The sequence below is a fragment of the Pelophylax lessonae genome, assembly GCF_965119305.1.
Source record: "Pelophylax lessonae genome assembly, chromosome: 7".
In the NCBI taxonomy this organism is placed as follows: Eukaryota; Metazoa; Chordata; class Amphibia; order Anura; family Ranidae; genus Pelophylax; species Pelophylax lessonae.
Genome location: NC_138774.1, coordinates 33539984 through 33563366, shown reverse-complemented (window position 1 = coordinate 33563366; position 23383 = coordinate 33539984). Strand labels below are relative to the sequence as shown.

General features: G+C 44.8%; 2 protein-coding genes across 2 annotated transcripts in view; one reads left to right on the top strand and one right to left on the bottom strand.

Moving 5' to 3' along the window:
- The window catches only part of LOC309560024 (butyrophilin subfamily 1 member A1-like), a 190818-nt gene extending 188492 nt beyond the window's left edge, over window positions 1-2326 (bottom strand). Inside the window, exon 1 of the mRNA XM_082263523.1 lies at window positions 2219-2326. Coding sequence (XP_082119649.1) covers window positions 2219-2306 — 88 coding nt within the window. The 5' untranslated portion in view covers window positions 2307-2326. The remainder of the gene's footprint in view (window positions 1-2218) is intronic.
- Window positions 2327-4097: 1771 nt separating this feature from the next.
- The window catches only part of LOC309560026 (butyrophilin subfamily 1 member A1-like), an 86892-nt gene continuing 67606 nt past the window's right edge, over window positions 4098-23383 (top strand). Inside the window, exon 1 of the mRNA XM_082263525.1 lies at window positions 4098-4217. Within this exon, the coding sequence (XP_082119651.1) occupies window positions 4172-4217 (46 nt within the window). The 5' untranslated portion in view covers window positions 4098-4171. The remainder of the gene's footprint in view (window positions 4218-23383) is intronic.

Here is a 23383-nt window from a genome sequence, read left to right as displayed (position 1 = left end):
TCTTAGCACGACCCTTAATTCTGCCCCCTACCAACCTCTGAGCACCGACCCTTGGCTCCACCCTATACCAACCTCTGAGCACCAACCTGTGGTTCCACCCTCTACAGACCTCTGAGCACCAACCCTTGTTTACGCCCTCTACCCACCTCTGAGCACCGATACTTGGTTCCGCCCTCTACCAACCTCTGAGCACCGTTCCTTGCTTCTGACCTCTACCAACCTCTGAGCACCGACCCTTAATTCTGCCCCCTTTCAACCTCTGAGCACCGACCCTTTGTTCCGCCCTCTACCCACCTCTGACCACCGACCCTTGGTTTCACCCCCTACCCTGCTCGCAGTACGCCCCCTTTAAAGAATATAGAGCCAAGTATCATTTTGTACTGCTAAGTATAGTGTATGGAATTTGGTAATGATAACAAAAGAAGCAATAAAAAAGATCTCCCGCAGCCAGCAGCAATAGACTTCCCCCACCAGCAACAATATCCCCCCCAGCAGCAACAACAGATCTCCCAGCAGCCATCATCAATAGACTCTCCAGCAGCCAGCAACAGTAGACCCCTCCCTAAAAAGTAGATTCCTTCCAGTAACCCCCAGTAGCAAAAGATCCTCCACCAGCAAAAATAAATTGCCACGCAAACATAGATCCACTCCAGCAACAATAGATTGCCACACAAACATAGATCCACTCCAGCAACAATAGATTCCCACGCAAACATAGATCCACTCCAGCAGCAATAGATTGCAGCGCAAACATAGATCCACTCCAGCAACTATAGGCACCCCAGGAGCCAGCATCAGGAGGCTCTACATCATACCCCAGCACCCCTTGCTATTGCATACATTCAGTGCTGGAGGTGTCGGAAATGCCTTCCTCCGCGTTCCCGCAAAAAAGAAAAACCCTGGGTGCATAGACTTTGATACAGTCCTGATGATTGGCAGGAGCAGACTGCCTCGGTGCATGTTGGGATACTGTATAAAAGCTAGGAGGACATGTGCCCGGGGTCTTTATATAGAGAGCGGAGTCCCGGAGGGAGGGGTGCAGTTGCCTCCTTCTCTTGCGGTCTCAGGAGGTGGTTCTGAGGACCGGAGGAGAGGTTGACAGGAGCTGATCCCAGAGGTCCAGGGAAGCTGACTGAGAGGGGAGACACTGGAGATCCTCTTTCTGCAGTATCGTGAGTACAGGAACTCCTGTCAAGGGGTCTGACCTGATGGGGGCCACCCCTACTCATAGGATAGTCAGTGGACAGGTGTCAGCAGAAAGAGGATGCTAAGGAGTGTATTCTGAAGATAAGATATTGTTCATTGTCTTGTGAGAGAGGATGAAGAAAGCAAGAGACTTAACCCTATTCATCTAAAGTGGCAGGATGAATTAAAGCGGAGTTCCGCCTCCCCCTCCCCCTCCAAAAATTAAAAGTCAGCAGCTACACATACTGTACACATACTGTAGCTGCTGACTTTTAATATTAGGACACTTACCTGTCCTGGAGTCCGGCAATGTCGGCACCGCAGCTGATGTTTCCATCGGCTGTTGGGTGCTGCCGCCACCATTTCTGGTAAGGGAACCCGGCAGTGAAGCCTTGCGGCTTCACGGGCGGGTCCCTACTGCGCATGCGCGAAGAACGCTGCACATTCCTACTGGCTTGACGAGGGAGGAGGGGGCCGAGCTTCCGAGGGACTGCGCCGCGGTGCCGTATCCCGGAAGTGGGGAAGGGTACCTGTCAAAAACAGATACCCGTTCCCCCCTCCCCCCTGAAAGGTGTCAAATGTGGCACCAGAGGGGGGGAGGAAACAAAAGAGCGGAACTCCGCTTTAAGAGCCTGGCTGTTCCATATCTACAAGTGGAGTTGTGAAGATAGAAGTCCTCAGATTTTGTGAATAGTTAGTTTAGAAAATCCCACTATTCCCTTCTCCTATCCCAATTACCAATAAACACCAAAAAAACAAACCAAAAAAAACGAATACCCCTGGACTGTTTATTGCAGTAAAGAGCCAAAAGGAATGTAGGAACTGTATCCACTTATAACCGTGTGTTGGTAACCAGAGGAGCCAGCAGAGTTAATATCCAGCAGTCCCTACGGGGGCCGTGCTACACTAAGCTCTGGAGCAACTGCTCTTTGCAAAGTGCACAGTCTATTTGCATTTAGTAAATCAACCCCATAGTTTCAGTATCATTTAGTTCACATATAGAGAGAGCACACAGAGAAGAGACACCCTGTACCTGAGACGGCTGCCGCCAGAAATGTGATGAGAAAGAACAAACGTGCGCGCTCCATTGTCATCATCACTCTCTTGCATCTCTCTTGCATCTTGTCTCCGACAGTCTCATTGTGACTCGGACACACTGTCACGCTGTCACACTGTCTTTGGGTTGTTGGGTTTCGAATTCTTGTCTCTCGCTTCCTGTGTGTTGCAATGCAGTCTATTGATCATGTGCTCTGTGTAAAGGAAATAGGGAGTTTTTGTATGCATTAAAATCTTAGGTGTCTTAGCAGCATAGTGTGTTAGGAGAGAAACCGAGCGAGAGAGAGAGAGACGAAGAAACTAACAGAGAGAAATTTAAACAAAGAGACGGATAAAGAAAGAAAAAAAAGACAGAGGGATCGAGAGAAAGAAGAAAGAGGAGAGGTGGAGAAGAGAGCTGGTAAAGGAGAGAGAGAGAGCAAAAGGGGTAAGAGAGAGATAGAGGGATCAGGGTGACAGAGACTAAAAGGGTGAGGGTGTTAGAGAGACAGAGAAAGTGAGATACATAGTGCTAGAAGGAAAGCGTGGAAAAGAGAGAAAGGGGAGAGGAGAAAGAAAGAAAGAAAGAAAGAAAGAAAGGAAGGAAGAAAGGAGGAAAGGAAGTAAGGAGGAAAGAAAGAAAGGAGGAAAGGAAGAAAGGAGGAAAGGAAGTAAGGAGGAAAGGAGGAAAGGAGGAAAGGAAGAAAGGAGGAAAGGAAGTAAGGAGGAAAGGAAGAAAGGAGGAAAGGAAGTAAGGAGGAAAGGAGGAAAGGAAGTAAGGAGGAAAGGAGGAAAGGAGGAAAGGAAGTAAGGAGGAAAGGAGGAAAGGAAGAAAGGAGGAAAGGAAGTAAGGAGGAAAGGAAGAAAGGAGGAAAGGAAGAAAGGAAGAAAGGAGGAAAGAAAGAAAAGAGGGAAGAAAGAAAGAAAGGAGGGAAGAAATAAAGAAAGAAAGGAGGGAAGAAATAAAGTAAGAAAGGAGGAAAGGAAGTAAGGAGGAAAGGAGGAAAGGAGGAAAGGAAGAAAGGAAGAAAGGAAGTAAGGAGGAAAGGAAGAAAGGAGGAAAGGAAGTAAGGAGGAAAGGAAGAAAGGAGGAAAGGAAGAAAGGAGGAAAGGAAGAAAGGAGGAAAGGAAGTAAGGAGGAAAGAGGAAAGGAAGAAAGGAGGAAAGGAAGTAAGGAGGAAAGGAAGAAAGGAGGAAAGGAAGAAAGGAGGAAAGGAAGTAAGGAGGAAAGGAGGAAAGGAAGAAAGGAAGAAAGGAGGAAAGGAAGAAAGGAGGAAAGGAAGAAAGGAGGAAAGGAAGAAAGGAAGAAAGGAGGAAAGGAAGTAAGGAGGAAAGGAGGAAAGGAGGAAAGGAAGTAAGGAGGAAAGGAGGAAAGGAAGAAAGGAGGAAAGGAAGAAAGGAGGAAAGGAAGAAAGGAAGAAAGGAGGAAAGGAAGTAAGGAGGAAAGGAAGTAAGGAGGAAAGGAGGAAAGGAAGAAAGGAGGAAAGGAAGAAAGGAGGAAAGGAAGAAAGGAGGAAAGGAAGAAAGGAAGAAAGGAGGAAAGGAAGAAAGGAGGAAAGAAAGAAAAGAGGGAAGAAAGAAAGAAAGGAGGGAAGAAATAAAGAAAGAAAGGAGGGAAGAAATAAAGAAAGGAAAAAAAAAGAAAGAGGGAGAAAGAAAAAAGAAAGAGGGAGAAAAAGTAAGTAAGGGACAGAGGAAAGAAGGAAGAAAAAAGAGAGATAAGAAAAAAAGAAAAGGAAAAAACAGTAGAAAGAGAAGAGAAGGTTAGAATATAAGTGAGACAGAAATATAACTGATAAATGAAAATAGTGAGATAGTATATGGGATAGACACAGCCAAGATGATACTTACCAATACCGACATACTGATGGAGACAAAATAACTATAAAACAACGGAATCAGTCAGACTTTGACACATGTATGGTGTACACACCAATATCTAGGACAAAGGATGGAGAGACTCTTCATTTATCTGGCTCTAGTTTCAGCAGCTACAGGTAAGTCCACTCTGCCTTCTCTCCCCAAGCTTGTCATCGGGATCATAGAGATTTGTAGAAAAGCAGAGAAGCAACCAACCAAATTTCAGCTTTCATTTTGATAGAGCAGATTTAAGAAAGCTGCTAAGTAGGGATGAGGTTTGGGTTCCCTGCTACCATGAGTTCAAGGCAAACCCTGAATGTCCAAAGTTTGCAGTTCCAGCAAATTTATGAAATTAGCCAAACTAAATTCTGTATAACTTTGAACATAGGCCAGGTGACTAATGGCTAGATGGATAATAATGGGGGCTTTGTTATATGCAAGCTCCCTCACTTTAAGGGGTGGGTACCCAGCATCCATTTGTCAGTGTTTATTGGAATAGTTTAGGGAGAGCTGATCATCTGTATAAAGAAAGTTAGTTTCAATACTGTGCTAAATTGCGCTAACTTAAACTGACTATGCACTGATCAGAATTTGGCCAATTTCCGATAAACGGACTGAAATTTGAGCTGCGAGTGGCCCTATCGGCATCCTGCCAACCGACATCCCTTGATCCAAAATTTGAAGGAGCCAGGCCATTACTACTTGGCTGAACAGTGAATGCAGCCAATCAGCTGCAGTCACTGTTTGACAGCGCCCATATTCTGACAGCTCCCGGCACTGGCTATCCGAATCCAATAGCCTCAGTGGGAGATTGGTCCATACACGCTATTTAGCTTGGATGGAGAAATCTGTTAAGACTAGATGTCTGCAACTTCTGCTATTCTGCCCCTTTTTTTCCTAGTTCTCCTTTATGCAGGAGGGGGATTTTGGTCATACACAAACATTCCTCCATCCAGATATTGAGGATGAGGAAGATAGCACCATGACCATAGAGCAGCCTTTCTCAACCATTTCAACACAGAGGAACCCTTGAAATAAATTCCTGGTCTCGGAAAACCCCTGCTAAAAATTACAAATCTACAACTCATGACACATTAGTGTGACAGTCTCTGACTCTTGTCATCATTGGGAAGAATTACCCTCTTACAGATAGCTAAAAGAAACAATGATGTCATTGGGAACTTATCTGAGAGGCAGAAATTGCCCCTTGCTCAAGGAACCCCTAGCAACCTCAGGAGGAACCCTGGTTGAAAAACCCTGCCATAGAGGTAGGGGACCTCAGGAAAGGAGTAGTGTGCAGTAGCATGTAGCAGGGGCGTAACTACAGGGGTTGCAGGGGTTGCAATTGCAACCGGGCCCCATGCTCCAGGGGGCCTGTGCGGCTCCCCTGTACACCTGGATAGGAGGGGCGGCGGGGGCAGCATGTAGACAAATCACTGTCCTCCTTTTTCCTCCTGTAGCTGCAGGAGGAAAATGGAGGAGATTGGTTCCTCTGTATGCTGCCCCCACCACTCCTCCTATCCAGTTCACTTGTGTTCTGTTGTTTCTGGGCCCCTGTGTGCTCCCCTGGTCCCCCCCCCCCCTACTGGGCTGCCCCCCCCCCACCCCACTGTGCTGCCGGCTGCTGCAGGGGATGTGTCACAATAGAGAACCAAGAAGGGGTCGGTAAATATGTAATTTACCAGCTCCTTCCTTTTCTGAATGGACAGAGTCATAGTCAGTGACATTGTAAAAAAATAAAATGCTAAAAAATAATACAATTAAAATACCAAAACATAAAAACTACTGACACCAGTGGGTGAACTTCCAGGATCGCAAAGGTCACACTTGCGATCGGGCCCTGGCATTCCACCACCGTGAGGAGGCCCCAAGATGGCAGGAAGCGGGCCCACTGCAGAACTTGTGAAAGGGTTCCGCTGCGGGATCGTAATAAAGGGCCCCACAATGAGAGTAAAGGGCCCCAGGATCAGCGAGAAGAGCCCCAGGTTTGAAGGGAAGGGCCCCGGCCAGGGGTCTGGGGGGGCCCTTCATGGTTTGTTGCACTGGGGCCCTGAAGGTTCTAGTTACGCCTCTGGCATGTAGGCAGGTGTAGTTTGGCTTCCCTGCACAAGTGACTCTGACAGCACCACCATGAAAGTAGGGTGGAGGACAGGAGAAACCTATGTTCCTCATAGGCCTCCATAGGGGTCATCAGGTGGGCAGCCGTACGATTGGACGCTGTTGCCCCGGATGATCTCATGGCCATATTAATGAGGGCAGTGCTTATAAAAGCACTGACTCCCTGTAGTTGATGTGCATTGTGCGTGAGGTTGGGACAGGGACAGGAACCCTCTGGTGAGGAAGAATTTTCCTAGCACAGGGAGAGGTTCCAGTGGAGGCAGGACAGAGTAGGGACTTATCCCTATCAATGTGGAGCCTCTCTGCTACAACTCCTAGTTGCATCACTGCCTGCAAGTTGCATCCTCTGCCGGGTGCTGTCCGCATGCAAGCATCACTCTCCATAAGGGCTGCCTAGTTCTCTTTGAGTGTTACTACCTGTTCACTGCTTCAGCCTAAACTCTGTACTGTGTGTTGCTGGAACCTTCACGTTAATGGACATTGTTGCAACTCGGATCTCTGTGTCTATTTCCTCCCTTCTGGGTATCCAACACTGGGTTCCCACGCACAAGAAGTTTACTGCAAAGTTGGCTCTAGAAATGATGAGAAAGTGGCGGATGAGGTGGCAGACAGTCCACGGATGCCACTAATTGGAGAGAAGGATAGGGAGAGGCATCACATCAGCAAGGGAGAATTTTGTCCAGGGGCAGCTTGCAGTGACTTGAGGGCGGTCCCAGGACAAGGTCATCTAAAGCCCAGGGCGAACATGCCAAATTGCACCCCTCAAGATGTATAAGCATTATGTTTCAGCAAAAAATCCCCCCCACCCAAAAAAAAAAAAAAAATGAGCACTAATCTGCATGCTTAAATTCCCCCTCCTCCCAGTACAAATCCACCCTCTGCTGAAATCCCCTTCCTAGCACGAATCTTTGCTTCCCCTACCGCCCAGCTCAAATAATCTCATTCCTCCATATGCCCCCAGCACAAATCCACCCCACCTGAAAAAAATTCCCCAAATCCTCTACTTTTCAAATGTCCCATTCAAGCACTAATACTCCCCCCCCCCACTCCAAGTCCCCTCTCCCAGCACAAATTTTCCCCAATCCCCCATATTAGCACAAATACCCCTACATTTCCCCTCATAGTACAACTACCCCCAATCAGCACTTCTAGCACAAATTCTACCCCCCCACCCTCCAAAAAAAAATTCCCCTCCTATCATAAATTTCCTCCCCTCTTCCATATTACCTTTTCTAGCACAATCCACTCAAAACCATGCCTCCTAGTACAAATCCTCTTCCCCCACCCCCCCTCCCAACATGAATCCCCTCAAATCAGCATTCCTATCACACCTCCCCAAATGTCCCCTCCTAAAACAATTCTTGCCGCCCCTCCAAATCCCCCCTCCCAGCACAAATTACCTTTCCCCACCTCCTTGTGGTGCCCCCCACCTCACATGATGCCCAGGGCAGCCTCCCTCCTGGCCACCCCTTGTCCCGGTCCTGCTTGAGGGAACAACCATCCTAATACACCTGGCAGCACTGCCCCACCGACACAGGGCACTGCTATCCACAGGGCCATTCCAGACAGCTTCACATTGTGAACTTATTTAGTATCTGCTGCTGACAGCACAGTTGTGGTCTGCAGCGTCTTCCTGCAGCGTATAAGCCATAGTAAAAGTACAATCAGCCATCTGGGTAGGACGTCATGAGAAAACACATGACTCTGCACCACAGAGCTCGTTGGGAGCTGCACCTCGAGACAAGTCACCAGCAAAAGGCCTGCAACCCTCCACCTTATTCCTCACTTTCTACATCTCCACATTACAAAACATTCTCAGTCACATCTGCAATCTCTAAGGACAGCAAAGGAAGGAAGAAAAGAGAATGGGACACTTCTGCCAAAAAGTCCTTCCAATGAGCTGTATCGGGGATTCATCATGGGGAAGATTTTTTTAAGGACTGGAATGGCACTGAAGCGGTACTTCGGTGAGCAGAAGCAACTCTGATACAAAAATAAAAAGCAACAAGAAGGCGCTTCTAAGTGAAGTATTCCAACAGTTTATTACACATAAGGTTAAAAGCACTTACAAGATCCAGCATATGAATAGCTCATCAGCATAGGCATGAGCAAGGGGTGCACTGGGTGTGCGTGGGCACACCGTAATCACCCCATGTGCCAGGGCCTAACGCAATACAACCTGCCCTCCTGTACCAGGCCTATTAGTTTAAATGGGGGGCCCTGACACCTGCCGAGTACTGCCTTATTGCAGATACCGATCCTCTTGTTCCTCCCCCTGCAGCGCTGCCAGCTTCTCCTCCTCTCCCTCCCTCCAGCTGCGCTGCAGGGGGATCCGTTCTTGCATCTGCGCTTCCACCTTGTCCTCAGTCTCTTTCTCAGTCTTAAAGGTAGGACATCAGGGGTCTGTATAGAGCCCTGATATTTCACCAAAGCCCCCCAAAAGGGCAGGTAAAAAATTTAAAAAAATTAAAATAAATTAGGACTCGTTTATATGTGCTTTGCACCCTGTAATGTCTGCCATGGCAGTGAAGCATAACAATGCGGCCGTGACATGTGTACACCACTACTTCCTCTGTTGAGGTGTTTAAGCTTTGGGGTGCACACCCTAATGCAATAGGCTGCACACACCTATGCTCAATATTATTGTATTCCTGGCCAGGGCTGGCCCAAGACATTGTGCTGCCTGGGTCCAAGAATGAAATGCTGCCCCCCCCCCCCTCCAAAAAATAAATCAGGCCCACCAAATGGCCCCCACGTCCATTCTATATAAAATCTTGAAAATATGATATATACTCTTATCTTCTTCCATAACTCAATACCGGACTGGTCCACCAAACACCCACTGTCTATCACCCCTGTTCCTGTGTCCGCCGCACCCACCGCCCTAGAAGATCCAGCCTGCCCTGCGTGAGATGGAGTGCGCTGATGTCTGACGTCATTGCGCACACCACAATTAAGTGAGGGACGTTCCCTGGAGGAGACGCTCCGCCTCCTTATACTCATCAGTTTGCACTAGATGGCAAGATGAGATGGGGAAATGCCTCCTGTAATGCCCTGCAAACTTAGGACCAAAAAACTGCTGGAAAAAAATCTTGGGAGTCAATTTGCTGCCCCTCTCAAAGTTCTGCATGGGTCCAATGGACCCAGCGGGACTCATGGTAGGGCCAGCCCTGCTCCTGGCTCCTATCCCAGACTCCACAATGCTAAGCCAACTAGCAGCTGCAGAAGGAAGGGAGAGCGAGGGGGCAGGATGGCCGCCGCATTTCCGGGACCACCATGGAACATACATGCGCATCGTGGAACACACCTACCGGAAGTGACGTCAGACGGGAGTTGTAACGCGTTTTGGAGCATATGCAGTAGCTCCTTCCTTAGCCCTATGCCCCAATATGGATAACCAGCTTATCAAGAGCACGGGGGGGGGGGGGAACAAAAGCTAGAGTAATCCCTATGATAAATGGGGAGGGGCGGTGCAAGGTAGTAACGAACATGCCTGGTGTATAGAATAACTTCATACAACAATCTATGCAAAAGCTAGACCGTGGGACCCATGGTAGGGCCGGCCCTGCGCCTGGCTCCTATTCCAGACTCCACAATGCTAAGCCGACTAGCAGCTGCAGAAGGAAGGGAGAGCGAGGGGGCAGGATGGCCGCCGCATTTCCGGGACCACCATGGAACACACATGGGCATCGTGGAACACACCTACCGGAAGTGACGTCAGGTGGGAGTTGTAATGCGTTTTGGAGCATATGCAGTAGCTCCTTCCTTAGCCCTATGCCCCAATATGGATGACCAGTTTATAAAGAGCATGGGGGAGGAAAACAAAAGGTGGAGTAATCCCTATGATAGACGGGGATGGGCGGTGCAAGGTAGTAACGAACATGCCTGGTGTATAGAATGACTTCATACAACAATCTATGCCAAAGCTAGACCGCCACACTCGTAGCTTAAGCATAAATAATGAGAGCAAGCTATAAAACAATATTATTAGGAGAACAATTTTACATAATTAAAAAATGTGATTAAACACTTAATATCCTTAATGCTTCAGTATTGTGGAGAGCTCCTAAGGGAATTTTTTTTTAAAAAGAACAGGAAATATGTATTATTTATGCTGTCATGTAACAAGGGACCACAATAACGGCACAAGAAGTAATAATAAATGTCAGCGTTATAATTCTGACACAAAATATATATTTACAGTAAAAAAATGCATATTATGCCTAAAAAAAACAATGATGCCCTACATCTATTCTATATTCCTGGCAGTACCAAATCAGGACTTTTTTTTATGAACCATATGGGTGGTACCAAGGGCCGGGGGGATAAAGGTAGAGAAGAGAAACAATTGAGGGGGCAGTGGATTTTTATATTTTATTCCTAGCCATAGCATTTATATAGCCATGAATGCTATAAATCAGAAGAGAGGAAACCACCGCATTTTGGTAATGAATAGTATTACAACTATATTACAGTATTTTCTATATATGTATATAACACATAAAAATATACACTATATTACCAAAAGTATTGGGACGCCTGCCTTTACACACACATGAACTTTAATGGCATCCCAGTCTTAGTCTGTAGGGTTCAATATTGAGTTGGCTCCGCCCTTTGCAGCTATAACAGCTTCAACTCTTCTGGGAAGGCTGTCCACAAGGTTTAGGAGTGTGTCTATGGGAATGTTTGACCATTCTTCCAGAAACGCATTTGTGAGGTCAGGCACTTGGACGAGAAGGCCTGGCTCGCAGTCTCTGCTCTAATTCATCCCAATGGTGTTTTATCTGGTTGAGGTCAGGACTCTGTGCAGGCCAGTCAAGTTTCTCCACCCCAAACTCGCTCATCCATGTCTTTATGGACCTTACGTAAAGGTAACATAATGTGAGCAACCAGACTAGTGTGTAGCACTAATCTCCATTTCCTCATTCATACCTCCCCGAGATAGTACATCCAGGGCATATATCCAGTACATCTCCATTTGGCAGAGATGCTGGAATCTCTCTACTCTGGGGGAACCCCTTGAGATAGCCTTAATGACAAAAAGAAAAAAAAGGGGAATGTTGGTTGGGATACAACCAAACATGCCCCAAAAGGGGGAATGGACTTTCAGAGGCACATAATGAGATACAGTATATAACTCAAAATATATAAAAAAGTATATAACCTTTATTAATTGCACAATTAAAATTTAGTAAGGGGTAACACAGTAGGGGTGGTTTGTGTTACCCAACCAACATTCCCCTTTTTTTTCATTTTGTCAATTAGTTGGATGATGGCACTAATTGGGTAGTTCATTTTCACTTTTATAGCCTTAATGACCCACACTTTAAGTCCCGCTCTGGATTTATTGTGGTATTCAGAGAAATGTCTAGGGACACTATGTTTGTTCTTGCCGTCTTCGATGAAGTGACGGTTCTGCCTACATAGTTTAGGCCACAAGGACAAGACAAACACCACAAATTCAGAGGAGCATTTGTAGAATTCTTTAATTTTGTATGTGTTCCCTTTAACAGTGAAGTCCTTTTGTCCATGTTGGGCAAACTTGCAGGTTAAACAAAGTGGTTTACAGCACTGGAACATACCGATGATGAGGAAGAACATCAGGGAGGGAGACTTTGACTGTTTGGATTTCAGTTTGCTGGGGGCTATTTTGCCCTTGATATTGGGTGCTTTTCTGTATGAGAATTTTGGTTTACCAGGGATATTTTGTTTAAGTTTGGGGTCCTTTAGTAATATCTTCCAATGCTTCTGTACCACATGTTCCATGTATTTATGGCGATTGTGGAATTGGATAGTGAAGTCATGCTGTTCTCCTATGTTAGGAGTATTAGCTGTATGAGGGTTGATGATATACTTTGACTGTCAGTATGCCTCTTCAACCAAGAAAAACGGGTGTCCTTTATCAGAGAATTTCTTTTTGAGGATATCCCCTTGTGTCTTGTAGTCAGCCTGTTTTGTGCAATTGTGCCATAGGTGTGCGGAAGGAACTACTGCACATGCTCCGAAACGCGTTACCCCCCTCCCCAACCGGACCACTTCTGGTATTTCCGTTTCACGGCCATATTGCCCCCTCCCTGTCCCCTCCTTCTGCTACTGCTGGTCCGCTTAGAATTGTGGAGTCTGTGATAGGAGCCAGGAGCCAAGAAAACTATACTGATGAGCAGAGGCGTAACTAGAACCTTCAGGGCCCCGGTGCAAGAAACCTTGAAGGGCCCCCCCGGACCCCTGGCCAGGGCCCTTCCCTTCAAGCCTGGGACTCTTCCCACTGATACTGGGGCCCTTTACTCTCATTGCGGCGCCCTTTATTACGGTTCCGCAGCGGGACCCTTTCCCAAGTTCTGCAGTGGGCTCCCTTCCTGCCATCTTGGGGCCTCCCCCAATTTTTTGTATTATTTTGTTATCATTTTATTTTATTTTTTTACAATTTTACTGACTATGATTCAGAAAAGGAAGGAGCTGGTAAATTAAATATTTACTGACCCTTTCCTGGTTCTCTATTGTGGCACATTCCCTGCAGCATCCAGCAGGAAGGGAAGGTAGCACAGTGGGGAGGGGGGGGGGGCAGCACAGTAGGAGGGGGGACCAGGGGAGCACACAGGGGCCCAGAGACAGCAGAACACAATTAACCTGGATAAGAGGAGTGGCGGGGGCAGCATACAGAGGAACCAATCTCCTCCATTTTCCTCCTGCAGCTACAGGAGAAAAAAGAAGGACAGTGATTTCTCTACATGCTGCCCCAGCCGCCCTCCTGTCGAGGTGTACAGGGGAGCCGCACAGCCCCCTGGAGCATGGGGCCCGGTTGCAATTGCAACCCCTGCAACCCCTTTAGTTATGCCCCTGCTGATGAGCCTATTCATATGCTGGATCTTGTAAGTCTTTTATCCGTATGTGTATTATACTGTTGGAATACTTCACTTAGAAGTGCTTTCTTGTTGCTTTTTATTAATGACAGGGTTTCAGAGGTTTAAGCTATGTCACATCAAGTAAAGCCCTTAAAGGTGGATCTCTAAAAAATGTTCCTATACTCACCCTTCCATCTCCAGTAGCATCCTTCCCAAAGCAGATGTGCGGAAAAAAAAAAATATCCAAACTACTCCTCTGTCCAGTGTCCTATGGCCAGCTTGAAAAAACTGTTGGTCTTGTAGCTGCTCCAATTCCAGCTTATGGAATCAGCCCCCTTTCATAAGTTTATGGCCTATACTACACCACATTGGAAGGTGCACAGCCACCATTATTTTGCCCAGAAGGCCATCCCTGCCCTCCACCAGCATGTGTCACATAATGTCTCCTTGTTGCTGGACCACCCCTTGTTTCTAAACCGTGCATTTGAGCATGGTCCAGTAAGCATATGCAGGTACACTATCTATTCTGTAGGGCATAACTGGGTCAATCTTTTGGCAGCTGGGAAGGAGTTTCCCCTCAGCACCGTAGAGCATATGCAACATCTTAGGCTAAACACTGCCATGCTGTGTTGCAGCTCATATGCCTAGGGGACAGGAGCCACACTGCTCCAGCTCTCCAGGTCAAGGACTCCATGCCCTCTTCAGACAGGCAAGGTTGGCTGTGACAATGGCTGTAACCTGCTGCCTCCCTTCGTCTGGGAAAAATCTTGCATGTACTAAAGTTGGCTTTTGTCCTTAACCTGGTGGCGCTGTGGTTCATCTTAAAGTAGCCTGTCCTCCAGGAGATTCTCTATCAGGCCCAGAAGGGTTTAGGGCTTTCGGCAGTCACATTTTGCCAGTGTTCGTCTGGCAGAAATGAAGCGCCACCATCAGTTGTCTGCCAACTGTCTAATCTGTGATACCCCCATATTCTGAAACTCCACGTTGGCCATGCTGCAAAGACTGCACAAGCAATGAGTACCATGTGATTACTACTAAGAAACAAGATATGGTTGGTAGTACCCTGCGAAGTGCCTCCATCCCTATTGTACATACAGTTGCACAGTTTTTCCCATTGGGACTTTAGATGAAGCGCCACACAACCAGTAATAAAAAAAAAAAAAAAAAAAAAATAGTACAAGTTTATTAAATAAATGCCAGCAATAAAACTGGGAAAAGGTGTCATAATGCCAAACAGTTGGCCGAAGTATACAAATCCATTACATTGGTAGATACAGTAATCAAATAGTACATAGTGTGTGCATCCGTGGTAACCCAACGTGTTTCATGAGTTCAGTCTCACTCTTCAGGGGTTGATGCATAGACATAATCTATAAAGTAAAATGATTAAAAAAAATATACCATAGTAATGAACATGATAATGCATCAGGTAGATTGGAATGTGGGAATCCGACTAAGGGATCCATACTCTCAAAAATGCAGAATGCTGCATGCCAAAATTGCACCAGCAGCCACCAGAGACGTCTGACCCGGGAGCTGTGGGTAAAGTTTCCAAAATGGTCCAGCAGCGCAAAACAGGACAGATGGAAAAACGGGCAAACAGAACCTTCCAACATAGCCTGCCAGGATGGTGGCTAGAAAAAAAACAAATGTAAATAATACCATGTGATTATGATATGAGTAAAGGGTCTGAAGAGTTCGGGTCCTTTTCACCATGTCAGTGGCATATCATTCAGGATATGTGGTGCATTATTTTGGCACCTTTTGAAGAGGCAACTATAATGATGAGCCACAAGGAGGCAGAGATTACTGATACAATCCTTCTCATTTGTTCTGAATGAGGGACATTCCCTCGAAATCAAGGGCATTTGGGAGCTATCTTCCAACACTGACGCCAACAGCTCGGAAATGTGTCTGGGAATATCCTAAACAGCCTATAGGGAGTACCATCGATGTAATAACTTTAAATAATTATCTCAATGATTTACACATCATGTGCTATTACTCAGCAGCATCACTTTTTTAAAATACAGCTGCAGGTAGTACCTGAACCAAATGATTGCTGACTACATCTACTACAACATTGATTTGGGCATTCTTAGAAGTGAGAACTCCTTAGACCAGGGGTGTCAAACTCAATTTTATCTCGGGCTGCATCAGCAGTATGGTTGCCCTCAAATAGCCAGTTGTGCACTAGGAGTGCGCCATGTACAAAATGCAGGGTTTAGGGATGTGCTACGTATAGAGTGAAGAATTCAGGAGTGTGTTAAGTATAGAGTGAAGAGTTCAGGAGTGTGTTATATATAGAGTGAAGAGTTCAGGAGTGTGTTACGTATAAAGTGCAGAGTTCAGGAGTGTGTTACGTATAAAGTGCAGAATTCAGGAGTGTCTTACGTATAGAGTGCAGAGTCCAGGAGTGTGTTAAGTATAGAGTGAAGAGCTCAGGAGTGTGTTATATATTGAGTGAAGAGTTCAGGAGTGTGTTACATACAGAGTGAAGAGTTCAGGAGTGTGTAATGTTTAGAGTGCAGAATTCAGGAGTGTGTTACGTCTAGAGTGCAGAGTTCAGGAGTGTGTTATGTATAGAGTGCAGAATTCAGGAGTGTGTTATGTACAGAGTGCAGAGTTCAGGAGTGTGTTACGTATAGAGTGCAGAATTCAGGAGTGTGTTACGTATAGAGTGCAGAGTTCAGGAGTGTGTTATGTATAGAGTGCAGAGTTCAGGAGTGTGTTATGTATAGAGTGCAGAGTTCAGGAGTGTGTTACGTATAGAGTACAGAATTCAGGAGTGTGTTACGTATAGAGTACAGAATTCAGGAGTGTGTTACATATAGAGTGCAGAATTCAGGAGTGTGTTACGTATAGAGTGCAGAGTTCAGGAGTGTGTTATATATAGAGTGAAGAGTTCAGGAGTGTGTTATATATAGAGTGAAGAGTTCAGGAGTGTGTTATATATAGAGTGAAGAGTTCAGGAGTGTGTTACGTATAGAGTGCAGAGTTCAGGAGTGTGTGTGGTATAGAGTGAAGAGTTCAGCAGTGTGTGTGGTATAGAGTGAAGAGTTCAGGAGTGTGTTACGTATAGAGTGCAGAGTTCAGGAGTGTGTTAAATATAGAGTGAAGAGTTCAGGAGTGTGTTACGTAAAGATTGCAGAGTTCAGGAGTGTGTTAAATATAGAGTGAAGAGTTCAGGATTGTGTTATATATAGAGTGAAGAGTTCAGGAGTGTGTTATATATAGAGTGAAGAGTTCAGGAGTGTGTTACATACACAGTGAAGAGTTCAGGAGTGTGTGATTTTTAGAGTACAGAATTCAGGAGTGTGTTACGTATAGAGTGCAGAGTTCAGGAGTGTGTTAAATATAGAGTGAAGAGTTCAGGAGTGTGTTACGTATAGAGTGCAGAATTCAGGAGTGTGTTACGTATAGAGTACAGAGTTCAGGAGTGTGTTACGTATAGAGTGAAGAGTTCAGGAGCGTGTTACGTATAGAGTGAAAAGTTCAGGAGTGTGTTATGTATAAAGTGCAGAATTCAGGAGTGTGTTACGTATAGAGTGCAGAGTTCAGGAGTGTGTTACATACAGAGTGAAAAGTTCAGGAGTGTGTTATGTATAGAGTGCAGAATTCAGGAGTGTGTTATGTATAGTGATGTCGCGAACCTAAAATTCGCGGTTCGCGAACGGCGAACGCGAACATCGGCAAATGTTCGCGAACCGGCGAACCGGGCGAACCGCCATAGACTTCAATAGGCAGGCGAATTTTAAAACACACAGGGACTCTTTCTGGCCACAATAGTGATGGAAAAGTTGTTTCAAGGGGACTAACACCTGGACTGTGGCATGCCGGAGAGGGATCACGCAAAAAAAAGTTCTTAAAAATTATAATTTTTTGATAGAGAGCCAATTATTGGAAAAATTAAAAAAAAATAAAAATAAAAAATTTCTTTGGATTTAGCATCTGGGGGGTCTAAAAAGTGTACCTGTGAAGTTTCAGCTCTGTAGCATGTCCAGAACCCCTAAAAAACAGCATTTTTCTTATATTTTCAGGAATATGGCTTCTCTGCGGCTGGCTTTTACTCTTGCAGGCATTTAGCGGGCATTTTTTTAGGCAGGCATGTCATTTTTTGTATTTAGTGTCTGGGGGGTCTAAAAAGTGTACCTGTCAATTTTCAGCTCTGTAGCATGTCCAGAACCCCTAAAAAACAGCATTTTTCTTATATTTTCAGGAATATGGCTTCTCTGCGGCTGGCTTTTTCTCTTGCAGGCATTTAGCGGGCATTTTTTTAGGCAGGCATGTCATTTTTTGTATTTAGTGTCTGGGGGGTCACAAAAGTGTACCTGTCAAGTTTCAGCTCTGTAGCATGTCCAGAACCCCTAAAAAACAGCATTTTTCTCATATTTTCAGGAATATGGCTTCTCTGCGGCTGGCTTTTTCTCTTGCAGGCATTTAGCGGGCATTTTTTTAGGCAGGCATGTCATTTTTTGTATTTAGTGTCTGGGGGGTCTAAAAAGTGTACCTGTCAAGTTTCAGCTCTGTAGCATGTCCAGAACCCCTAAAAAAAAAGCATTTTTCTTATATTTTCAGGAATACGGCTTCTCTGCGGCTGGCTTTTTCTCTTGCAGGCATATATATCAGTGGTGGGTGGGCAGTGGCACAGTACACTCTCTGTGGACCTGGCAGCAGTCACTGGCACCCAGGCAACTGCAATTTAAAAAATATATATATTTTTTTTTTTTACTTTGCAAGCTGCTGTGCCACTTTATATATCAGTGGTGGGTGGGCAGTGGCACAGTACACTCTCTGTGGACCTGACAGCAGTCACTGGCACCCAGGCAACTGCAATTTAAAAAATATATATATATTTTTTTACTTTGCAAGCTGCTGTGCCACTTTATATATCAGTGGTGGGTGGGCAGTGGCACAGTACACTCTCTGTGGACCTGACAGCAGTCACTGGCACCCAGGCAACTGCAATTTAAAAAAATATATATTTTTTTTTACTTTGCAAGCTGCTGTGCCACCTTATATATCAGTGGTGGGTGGGCAGTGGCACAGTACACTCTCTGTGGACCTGACAGCAGTCACTGGCACCCAGGCAACTGCAATTTTAAAAAAATATATTTTATTTTACTTTGCAAGCTGCTGTGCCACCTTATATATCAGTGGTGGGTGGGCAGTGGCACAGTACACTCTCTGTGGACCTGACAGCAGTCACTGGCACCCAGGCAACTGCAATTTAAAAAAATATATATATTTTTTTTACTTTGCAAGCTGCTGTGCCACCTTATATATCAGTGGTGGGTGGGCAGTGGCACAGTACACTCTCTGTGGACCTGACAGCAGTCACTGGCACCCAGGCAACTGCAATTTAAAAAATATATATTTTTTTTTTTACTTTGCAAGCTGCTGTGCCACCTTATATATCAGTGGTGGGTGGGCAGTGGCACAGTACACTCTCTGTGGACCTGACAGCAGTCACTGGCACCCAGGCAAATGCAATTTAAAAAAATATATATATTTTTTTTACTTTGCAAGCTGCTGTGCCACCTTATATATCAGTGGTGGGTGGGCACACAGTGGCACTGCAGTGGGCACAGTACACTCTGTGGACCTGACAGTCACTGGCAGCCCAGGCAACTGCAATAATAAAAAATATTTTTTTTTTTCAATTTATTGCAACAAGATGCTGTGCCAACGTATATATATCAGTGGTGGGCAGTGCACTGCAGTGGGTACAGTGCACTCTGTGGACCTGACACAGCACTCACTGCAATTATGACAGAGGAAAAAAAAAATATTTTTTAAAATGCCAGGTACTGTGCCTGTGCCACCCGAAATGAGTGTGGTGTGCACACAGTACAGTCTGTGGTGGGTCTGTGGCCTCTCACACACAGCGGGCAGGCAACTGCAGTGTACAATAGATATATATATATATATATATATATATATATATATATATAAAGAAAAAAATCTATTACCTTACCAGCCCTTAAAAGGGCTTTTGGGGACACTATATATATATATATATATATATATGTATATATATAAATAAAAAAATCCTCAATTACCAGCCCTTAAAAGGGCTTTTGGGGACACTAGATAGATATAGATATATATATATATGAAGAAACAACTCAATTACCAGCCCTTAAAAGGGCTTTTGGGGACGCTAGGTATATATATATATATATATATATATATAAAAAAAAAAAAAAACACAAATACCAGCCCTTAGAAGGGCTTTTTGGGGTGCTGATATTACAGCAGTAGTGGACCAAGAACACTGCAAGACCAGGAACACTGACTAACTGTCCCTAGCTTAACAGCAGCAGCAGCAGCAGCAGCTCTCCCTACTCTCACTACACACACTGCTTCAGAATGATCTAAGATGGATGCTGCCCTTGCTTATTTATAGGAGGTGGGAGGGTGTGGGAGGGAGGTATGCTGATTGGCTGGAAATGTGTCTGCTGACTGTAAAGTTCAGGGTCAAAGTTTGCCTCAATGATGTCTTATGGGGGGCGGACCGAACATCGCATATGTTCGCCGGCAGCGGCGAACGCGAACATGCTAAGTTCGCCGGGAACTGTTCGCCGGCGAACAGTTCTATACATCTCTAGTTATGTATAGAGTGAAGAGTTCAGGAGTGTGTTATATATAGAGTGAAGAGTTCAGGAGTGTGTTATATATAGAGTGAAGAGTTTAGGAGTGTGTTACGTACAGAGTAAAGAGTTCAGAAGTGTGTTACCAACACCACCTTGAGTTTATCCTGGCACCTACTTCCTACTGGTACTGTGTATGCCCACCTAAGCCTCTCTTTGGAATTCCCTATTGCCATGTTGATGATGACATCAGAGGCCATCTCCATGGAGGAAGCTATATGCAGAGGGAGATTTCTCTGCAAGATCTATATCTTCTGCCAGGTTCGGGTTTCACAAATGTCAAACAGATTTCTCCAAAACCCAGCAAATTGAACCTGGGCCTGGTACACACTTATACTTTTTTTTGTACAACCAAGCGGTAAAGCTCAAGAGCCACTGTACTAAAACTCCAATGATAGGGCTCATTCACACTTACTCAAAATACTGATGCTTATCAAACGGGCCTACAGCGTTAATAGGTGCGGTTGATAAACGTCTAATGAGCATTAAAAACACTCCACCAAATGCCCTATTCATGTTTGCGGCGCGCGGTTGAAAAGCGCTTCTAGCTTGCTAAAATCGCACCACAAACTCCTACAATACCTGGTTGCTAAGGAGCGGGCCGGGATGCCGGGGGGGGGGGGGCTTATCAGAATCTGGAAGCCCCCTTTGCCTAAATCCTGTCCCCCCCATGTGAATGAGTATGGGGTAAGAAATAAAAAACGCATACACTTCCTTTATTGGTAATAAAAAAAACAATGTCCTCCGGTGTAAATCCAGTGTCAATCAGGAAGCCCACCACCACCGCCTGCTTTTAATGCCAATGTGAACTTGCCAAAGTACAGAAATCTTCCCCGCTGAGCTATTGTGTTCTGATAAAGGGATGGCTCCCCTGCCAGAACACACCAGCCAGATGGCCAATTACTGAGAGTGATGATCAGGGACTAATCAGCAGACCTATTTCGGCCATGCCCCTTCGACAGAAACCGGCCGGCTTGGCTTCTGTTGGACCGGTTGGTGTACACATACTTATCGGGCCCGACCCGATTTTTAGCACATGTGTACGGCCCTTAAAACCAGCTAGGTAGTTGCACAGTGGGGGATGGGGACAGTACAATATAAAATGCCCCAGCTTTGACCCCTTCCAGGAAAGAGAAGCTTTTAAACCTGTTATAGTTACAGTAAAAAAAAAAAAAAACAAAGGGCTCAGCCGCATGCAATTGCAAATGTATGTAGAGGCTGCATGTAGCTTATCAGTCTCTGCAGTTCTACTATGAAAATATAGTATATGGAAGAATGCGATTGCTATCAATTTAGTCACCTTTCTCCCAGTTCTCTTGAATACTCTTGACAGCTAATACTATAACAATATAGATGTCTGCTGTCAGTTTTAGGGAAAAGACTGATTTCTGTGGGTCCTTGTGAAGACATGCATGGAGAATAATATTTCAAAAAATATATTTTGAATTTAATCTCTCAATATGCTAATGAGGTTTGTGGTTTTTCTGCGCCAAGACATGGAAGAGGAGTGCTAATTTTTTTTAGGTTTAACCACTTAAGCCCCGGAGGATTTGGCTGCTAAAGGACCAGACCCCTTTTTTCAACTTGGCACTTCGTGACTTTAACTGATAATTGCTCGGTCATGCAATGCTGTACCTAAACGAAATTTACGTCCTTTTTTTCCCACAAACAGAGCTTTCTTTTGGTGGCATTTGATCACCTCTGCGCTTTTTATTTTTTGCGAAATTAATAAAAAAAGAGCGAAAATTTTGCAAAAAAATGACATTTTCAACTTTGTCTTTTAAAAAATATCCAATATACTCAATTTATGTCATTTTTTTTGGCCAAAATATATTTAGCTACATGTCTTTGACAAAAAAAAAATCAATGAGCGTATTTTTATTGGTTTGCGCAAAAGTTATAGCGTCTACAAACTATGGTGTAAATACTGAAATTTACGAAGCTTTAATTTCTGACTGCCTATCTCATTTCATGAAGTGCTAAAATGGCGGGGCAGTACAAAACCCCCCCAAACTACCACTTTTTGGAAAGTAGACATCCTAAGGAATGTTCTGAGAGGCATGTTGAGCTCATTGAATATTTTATTTTTTTGTCACAGGTGTTTGAAAAATGACTAAAAAAATTTTTTTTTTTTTTTTTACACAAAGTTGTCATTGAAATGATATATTGCTCACACATGCCATGGGTATATGTGTAATTACACCCCAAAATATATTCTGCTGCTTCTCCTGAGTACAGGGATACCACATATGTGAGACTTTTTGGGAGCGTAGCTGTGTACGGGAGCCGGAAAACAAATCACCACCATCAGAATTTCAAAGGGCGTACATTTTTCATTGCATTTTCTCACTACCTATAACGGTTTAGGAGGCCCTGAAATGTCAAGATACCACAAAACCCCCCCAAATGACCCCATTTTGGAAAGTAGACACCCCAAGCTGTTTGCTGAGAGGCATGGTGAGTCCAAGGAATATTTTATATTTTGCCACAAGTTTCGGGAAAATTACAATTTTTTTTTTTAATTTTTTTTTTTTACACAACGTTGTCACTAAAAGATAAATTTCTCACACATGACATGGGTATATGTGGAATGACACCCCAAAATACATTCTGCCGCTTCTCCTGAGTATGGGGATGCCCCATGTGTGAGACTTTTTGGGAGCCTAGCTGTGTACAGGACCGCGAAAACCAATCAACACTCTCAGGTTTTCTAATGGCGTAAATTGTTCATGTCACCTCTGCACTACCTGTCGCAGTTTCTGAGGCCCTAAAATTCCAAGATAGCACAAAACCCCCCCAAATTACCCCATTTTGGAAAGTAGACACCCCAAGCTATTTGCTGAGAGGCATGGTGAGTCCATGGAATATTTTATATTTTGCCACAAGTTCCGGGAAATATATATATATATATATATATTTTTTTTTTTTTACACAAAGTTGTCACTAAATGATATATTGCTCACACATGCCATGGGTATATGTGAAATGACACCCCAAAATACATTCTGCTGCTTCTCCTGAGTACAGGGATACCCCATGTGTGAGACTTTTTTGCAGTCTAGCCGAGTACAGGACCCCGAAAACCAACCTCCACTTTCAGGCTTTCCAAAGGCGTAAATTGTTGATTTCACTCCTGACTACCTATCACAGTTTCGGAGGCCCTAAAATTCCAAGATAGCACAAAACCCCCCCAAATGACCCCATTTTGGAAAGTAGACACCCCAAGCTGTTTGCTGAGAGGCATGGTGAGTCCATGGAATATTTTATATTTTGCCACAAGTTCCGGGAAATATATATATATTTTTTTTTTTTTTACACAAAGCTGTCAGTAAATGATATATTGCTCACACATGCCATGGGTATATGTGAAATGACACCCCAAAATACATTCTGCTGCTTCTCCTGAGTACAGGGATACCCCATGTGTGAGACTTTTTTGCAGTCTAGCCGAGTACAGGACCCCGAAAACCAACCTCCACTTTCAGGCTTTCCAAGGGCGTAAATTGTTGATTTCACTCCTGACTACCTATCACAGTTTCGGAGGCCCTAAAATTCCAAGATAGCACAAAACCCCCCCCAAATGACCCCATTTTGGAAAGTAGACACCCTGAGCTATTTGCAGAGAGGCATGTTGAGTGTTTTGCAGATCTCACTTTTTGTCACAAAGTTTTGGAAATTGAAAAAAGA